General features: G+C 42.8%; 1 protein-coding gene across 1 annotated transcript in view; it reads left to right on the top strand.

Annotated features, from left to right (window-relative positions):
- sema3aa (sema domain, immunoglobulin domain (Ig), short basic domain, secreted, (semaphorin) 3Aa) overlaps positions 1–3,130 on the top strand; it is a gene marked incomplete at its 5' end in the record, with an annotated part of 21,520 nt that extends 18,390 nt beyond the window's left edge. Inside the window, one exon of the mRNA XM_080022097.1 lies at positions 1–3,130. This exon is cut by the window's left edge and continues 70 nt beyond it. Within this exon, the coding sequence (XP_079878223.1) occupies positions 1–677 (677 nt within the window). The 3' untranslated portion in view covers positions 678–3,130.
- Positions 3,131–7,500: the final 4,370 nt, after the last annotated feature.

The raw sequence follows: 7,500 nt of genomic DNA on the forward strand, positions 1-7,500 counted from the left end.
CGGGCGTCTACCACTGCCATGCGGTGGAGCACGGCTTCATCCAGCCGCTGCTGCGCCTCAGCCTGCAGGTCATCCCCACACAGAAGCTGGGCGACATCTTGCCGGGGCTCCCCGGGTCTCCTGCCGCCGGGGGCCACTCCCAGGCCAAGCACCGGATGTGGTACCGGGACTTCCTGTCTCTGTTGGACCACCCGGACCTCAACAGCGTGGAGGAGTTCTGCGACCGGGTGTGGAGGAAGGAGCGCAAGCAGAAGAGGTTCAAGGTTCCCAACGGTCAGGGCGCCAAACCCGACAGCCCCGTCACCCCCGGCTCCGCGTTGAGGCCCAAGGCCCCGGGCCCCAACGCTCAGAAGCAGCAGGGCAACCCGCCGCAGAACGGCCCCAAGCTCGGAGCCGGGGCCCAGGCGGCGGAGGGGGCGCCGCGGGGCCAGAACCCTCAGAGAGGTCAGCCAAACACCGGGGCGGTGAGCGGGCAGGCGCCCAAGAGCGCGCAAAGGGCCCAGAACGGCCAGAACACTCAGAAGGGGCCGGGCACCCCGAACGGAGCCCAGGCGGCGGTGGCCGGGAGCCCCAGGGCCGCGACCCAACACACGGCCAAGTGGAGGCGGGTGCAGGAAAACAAGAAGGGACGCAACAGGAGAACACACGAGCTTCAGAGACCCCCGCGCAGCGTCTGAGGGAGGACCCCGCACACAGGGACGCACACCACAGTCCAACATACACACACACACACACACACACACACACACACACGTAAACATGATTATTTGCACACATTCTATCATATATGAAACATAACTTTCGGTCCTCCTATGTCTGAAGTCCGAAACAAAAATAGCTCCACAGCAGAAATCTGGACAGAAATCCATGTTAGAAATGCAATGACACAAAGTCACAGCGAGTGACACGTTGCTTTTGAGGAACAATGACAAACACACACGGAGCCCGTGAAGGGAACAGCGACCGCCAACGGGACCGAAAAACTGGAACGGAAAAGCGGGAAACCACGCGAGGACACAGCGAGTCGCCGGGTGGAGACATAGCCCTCCTGTATATAAGCTACTGGGACGGAATGGGAGCTGTTGATGTTAAGTAAGGATTCGGTAAAGATTTTACATCTATATAAGTATATATTTATGTAGAATCCTTTCCAAACGAGACACGGAACATACTCGGTGAAGCGTCGTCGAGACCTGTTGAAGGAAATGGCCTTAAATCCATGGACAATTCCGGGAAGCCTGTTGGAACCGAGCATGTGAATCTAAAGATTGTATACGTTTGAATGAGCGAGGGGGGGGGGAGGGACTCGTATTCCAACGAACATTCATCACGACGCGGAGGGAAGCGAGTCACTTCGTCTTCTACGGACTTTCGGCAAAGCGGCAGAGACGACGACGACGACGACGACGACGACGACGACGACGACGACGACGACGACGACGACGACGACGACGACAAGGGCACTTCTTTTCCTTCACCCAGAGGACAGAGGGGGTTGGGATTCAGCCAGAGTGCCGCACGTGGAGGTGGAGACGGAGAAGCCCGGTGGTGTTGGGGGGGGGGGACAAGGAAACAAAAAAAAAAAACCAAAACCAGGCGGGTTTTATTTTGTCGCAGCGGTGGAACTCCTGCCGGCCCGGGCGGAGCGTCGTGCATGTGGTCGTCGAGCGACTTTTCCCCAATAAGCTAAGTCTCGGACGCTTATTTTTACGGGATCCTTAAAGTTGCTTCTATTTTTGTTTTAGCGTTTTATCGAAGAGAGAAAAAAAAAAAAAAAACAAGTTACACATTTTATTTTTGCGTTGTTTCGGGGGGTTTTTTTTTTGTTCGTTTTTTGTTTTGGTTTTTTTTTTCATTTCGGCGGCGAACCCGACGCCCCTATTCGGTGTTCGTGTCGGTCGCACAACAGGTTTGATTTTGCGTCGTTCCTCCTTGCTCCAGAGGACTCGTCCGGTTAAGTTATTCTGTCGTTATTTCCTTTTTCCTCCGTGACGGTTCTGCCAAATCTCGACCGGATCCAGCCGCCCATTTGTTTTTTGTGTACATATATACAACAAACCTAACTCTTTGTGTATGTACATATATACAGTACAAGGCACCACTTGATTATTATTTATTGCTCATTGTTTTGTGAAAGGGTATTTTTGATATTATGGTATTTTTTTGGCTCATCGATATTGGAGGAAATAATGGCAAAAAAAAGGAAAAAAAAAAAAAAAAAACTTTGATGGACCAACTGGCTTCCACTGGGACGGTGAGTTATGGAACACGAGTACAGGGAATGGAATCTTGAACCATCGCTGCGTCTTGACAGTCATCCCAAGTACGAAAGAAAAAGCACAATTTCAGATTTTTTGTTACATAGTATATGCTTGTGTGTTTTTGTTTTTGTTTTTTTGTTTTTTTTTTGTTATTTTCATGTTTGTTTTATTTTTTGTAAAGGGTGACTTCATGAGTTTTCCTTCTTTATTCTTTTTTTTTTTTACTAAATCCATCCAACCATTCATTTCCCATTATATGTAAGATAATTAGAAGAAGAAGAAGAAAAAAAAAAAGAAAACCTTAGCTGTGAATCTCTCTGTAAGAAATAGTGCAGAAAAATGTTGAAACTAGTCTGACGAGAAGACGCGTTATACTGCATGTGTATGCTACCTACAGTAAGTGCATCTTTTTTTAATCGTCCCTCCTTCGTGTTCTGTGTGAGAGGTGAAGTTCCCTACAGCGAGCCGTGACGTACCTTCATCCTTTTTGCCAAAACGACGGTACCGACAGCACCGAAACAACGCCAAAAAACTGACTGAGTAACCGAGCTCCTTAATGGTTTCAACAATGGCCCCGCCCCACGCCCCCCCGCCCCCCGTCTACTCTTTACCCTTATTACATGACAAGAGTGATTTGTCGATGCAATAAACTACAGCAGATCGTGTCTGTACCAGAGCTCTGTATTTTCGTGTGTCCTTCTCTCGCTCTCTCTCTCTCCCTCTCTCTCTCTCTCTCTCTCTCTCTCTCTCTCTCTCTCTCTCTGTCTCTCTCTCTCTCTCTCTCTCTGACTTGGAAGGAAGGAGGGGACGAGAAAGAGAGAGAGAGAGAGCGAGAGAGACAGCACTGCTGTAACACACAGTTCCTTCTGGCATGCATTCAGTTGTCTAAATAAACATCTCCTTCAAAACCTCCCGTCTCGTTTGTGCACTGACGACGGACACACACACACACACACACACACACACACACATACACGCACGCGCGCGCACACACACACACACACACACTTTGCTCAAGCAATAAAAGGATGATTTATGTCTGAGTAAAAAGGCGTTTCAACTGCTTGCCTTTTCCCCGTTTTCAACTCATCATTGGGCAGATCCACTAAAATGTCCAATGTCGGGGAGATGGTGTTTCGTTTGAGAGGGGCAACTTCTCTTGTGTGCAGGGATAAATCAGATGTTTCACGTTGTAATTAGAGTTTCATTTGAAGCTTCTCCTAAAAATAGATGAAAACTTTCACTTGGATAGACTGGATGCAGAGGAGACAACCACAGGATTCCAGATGTGTTGACAAACAACTAGGGGTGATTACAAGCACAATTAACCTCACTAAGCTAAATGTATATACTGTATATATATATATATATGTAGAGTTATATACTGTATGTATGTGTGTGTGTATATATATTTATATATGTGTGTGTGTGTGTGTGTGTGTGTAATATGTATATATGTATGTTTATATGTATGTATGGAAATATACAGTATATGTATGCATGTAGGTATATATATGAATATATATACATACATATTGTACATATATACATATATATCTCATATTTACCAACACACTTCTATACTCCAGCTTTTATTGAAATCGCAAGTCATTGATAATAATCTTTTGACCACATGGCTGTGTCTTTTTCGATATCGCTCAGAACGCATGACCTGTCATTGTTTTTGGTCACCTAGGCAACCAGGAACCGAACCGCATGCCTTATTTGGACTCTTCACATCCGGTTGACAGCTGTAGACAAGCTAACAATAGCGATTAGCCGCTGGAAACTACTATAATTATTATTATTATTATTATTATTATTATGAAGCACAAGTACATGTGCAGAGCAAGATTGGAATAGATATACAAAATGAAGGATGGAATTGAATCGACAACGGTGGATTCAAGATTGACGATTGAAGAGGTCATTTGTCCCATACGTTCATACATATATGCAGTGAAATGTCACGACACCCGGCGATTACGCACAGCAAGCTCCTAAGATACAGTTCCTGCAAGATACTTTCGGGTACACGACAGATAATACGTTTTGTTCCCACCTATATGGACTTAAAATATTATGGAATTTGATTGCTTTTTTTTGTTATTACTAAACCAAGGTATTTTACCTCATCTTTAACTGGAACACTGGCTATGTTTCTCGGATCACTGCTGGGAACAGCCAAGAGTTCACCTTCCCCGAGGTTTGAAGTCAGGCCAGATGATTTGGAGAAAAGACGAAGAGGAAGGTTTGCTTTTGGAACCATGTTTTTGTTTATTGAAAACAGCGCTGTAACGTCAGCAAATCAGCCTATTATGGATTTCTTTCCCAGTACTGATACTTTGAATGTCCGAATAGTTTTTTAAGTATATCGCAATCAATTCTGCGCCTAAAATAAATAATACAGGACTAATCGGGCACACTTGCCGAATTCCGTTTATTTGGTTATCTCAGTTAAAAGCCATGGCTGGACCCCCAATAATAATAATAATAATAATAATAATAATAGTTATGATCATAATAATTATTTATTATTTTATTTATTTATTATTTTATATTTTTTCAATTAAATTCCCTGAAATGAACAGTTCGAATGCACAATCGCCAAAGAAAAATATGAAGGTGTGTTCGTCTTCTGAACAGAATGTATGGTGAACGTAAGATTGAAATGTTAACTGAACCTAATCTGTACTTTAGTGTACTTGTTAAAAGTGTACTAGACGTTACATGACAGGCATTGTAGTAGTTATGGTAACATCTACATTAGGTTGCATTGCATCATTGGTGACTTATGGGGATGTATGGTAAAACAACACTTTATGGGGGGGAGGGGGGTTGAAAGTTTTTCAATTTGGGATTTTTTCACAGTATTTTTCTTCAGTACTTTTTTTGGAATATTGTGACTGACCTTGATGACTGGATTTTTGGATATGACTGGATCGCTTCTTTATCATCTTAGATTTTCGGCTATTTTCGGTAACTGCACAACAAAAACTACTTTCGTAATTACTTTTCTTAACAATAACAATAAATACGTTTCATTTTAGAAATATATGAATACATGTTAGATGTAATTACTACATTATTGTTTTTTTCTGTTAATAATGCACAATTGGAAAATCCTGTTTAATAGATTACTTGTCTATATTGTAATGCAGACAACATTTATGGAACTTTAACATTAATTTGGCATTCAAATTATTATGGAAGAATTTGTCAATATTACAAACACTTTCCGCCTTTTCATTAAAGTTTGTTAAGATTAGGTGTAGGTAAATGTTTATACATGTCATTTAATTTTAAAAAGTATTTTATTTTTTACTTAAAATGACAAGATGTAGATGTTGTCATTGTTGCATTAGAACATCCGGAGTATCAGTGACAGTAGGTGACGTTGTGTCATTAATACGTCAATTATGACGTTTTCACCTCAATTTACGATAACAGTCGCAATTACGTAATTTGTTTGTTGACTTTTTTCCTTGGCTTACAATTTCAGCAAGTTATGTATCCATAAAATACGAAAAACATTGTGGTATTACTGAGAGTAATTACCATTGCACAGCTACTATTTTTCCGGCGGCTCGGTGGATCCCAAACGCATCACTCAGTCCCACATTCCAGTGGATTCAACTCGACGCAGTGACAAGTTTTTGGTGAAACACTTTTTTTTTTGTATTTTTCATAAATCAGGCAAAGTAATGGGGACTACGGAGATAAAATATCAATCATATACATCTACTGACATCTACCGGGTAGAAGCTACATAAAAACACACGTGAACTGATAGTTCACGTTCATAAATAAAATCTACAAACAGGCAACGCATGGGAATGTGGCGTACAGGATACAGGACATCTCCGAGGCGCCACAAGAGGCCGCTGTTTTTTCTTAACCCCACCGAGGACAACAGAACCATCTCTCTTGGAAGTGCAAATGAGAATCCAATATGCTGTCTGATATTTTTAGCCATTGCCAAGGCTCAGATGCAATCAGATGCAAATCTACAAGGAACCTTATCCGCCTTTAGAGTGCGCCGCTTTGTGGACGTGGGTCCAACGTGTGTGTTTGTCCGTGCGCATGTATTAGAAACTTGAGTGCCACAATCATTTCTCAGGGCCTCAAGTGTTGAGGCCAAGGTATGTTGCTATGGTTACTGTGCTTGAGCACTCTGTTGCGGGTGCGTGTGTGTGTGTGTGTGTGTGTGTGTGTGTGTGTGTGTGTGTGTGTGTGTGTGTGTGTGTGTGTGTGTGTGTGTGTGTGTGTGTGTGTGTGTGTGTGTGTGTGTGTGTGTGTGCTTGTAACCTGTAATTTGTGTCTTATATTTTGTAACACTAATAAGAGATTTCAGGCTTTTTCATTTGCAGGCGGTGTTGGAGAGCAGTTTGCCATAAAAGGTTTCTGTTACTTTTGGAGATAAAAACAAAGCCAACCGGATGTTTTTGGACATTTCAGTGGTGTTATCATAGAGCCAAAGATGAGAGGTTCTTCATTATAAAATATGTAGACAATGTTAAACCAAAACCATTATGGGTGACCTACGTTCATAATTTAAGCAGCTAACGCAAGTACCATGAAGCCAAGAAATGAGTCACCACCTATTGGAACATATTTAATTTGCATACATAGAATACATCCCATATGGAAATTAATCATAGTAGTACCCTAATATTTAATGTGGAAATACCTTATAGCAAAGGGTTATTGTTTAAGGTAAAATTGTCTGAGGTAAATAATAGAGAACATTATAGTGATATCTTAAAACCCCTTTCACACATGCAATATCCCTGAAATGTTCAGGAACATTTCCTGCATGGGGTCTTGTGTGAATGGGAGCAGGGTTCGATATTCAAGACCACCTCAAGACCTGTTTCCCACAGGGTGCTGCTGTGTTGTGAATGGAAGCTTTAACATTGCTGGGACCAGCATGTAAAGGGTTAAGTCCGTCTGACCAAAGACGCTTTCACGTGGAGCGAGTGAACCAATCGCAGGACTCCGCTGATGACTTATTTGGGCGACGTGTCAGCATCCAACTCCCTTTTAATGTATTGAATACGTGTTTCTGATTCAAGTAGATCACGAAAAAACATTGTTTGTCTCGCAAACTTGTTGAATATTTTTGATGCGTTACAAGAACATTGGCACCGGACCTTGCTCCATCTTCTTCTTCTTCTGTTGAGTTTCATGACGCTTGGCGTCCATAAGTGTTGCATTACCGCCATCTATTCCGGCATTA

This window comes from Zeus faber (assembly GCF_960531495.2).
Source record: "Zeus faber genome assembly, chromosome: 21".
NCBI lineage: Eukaryota > Metazoa > Chordata > Actinopteri > Zeiformes > Zeidae > Zeus > Zeus faber.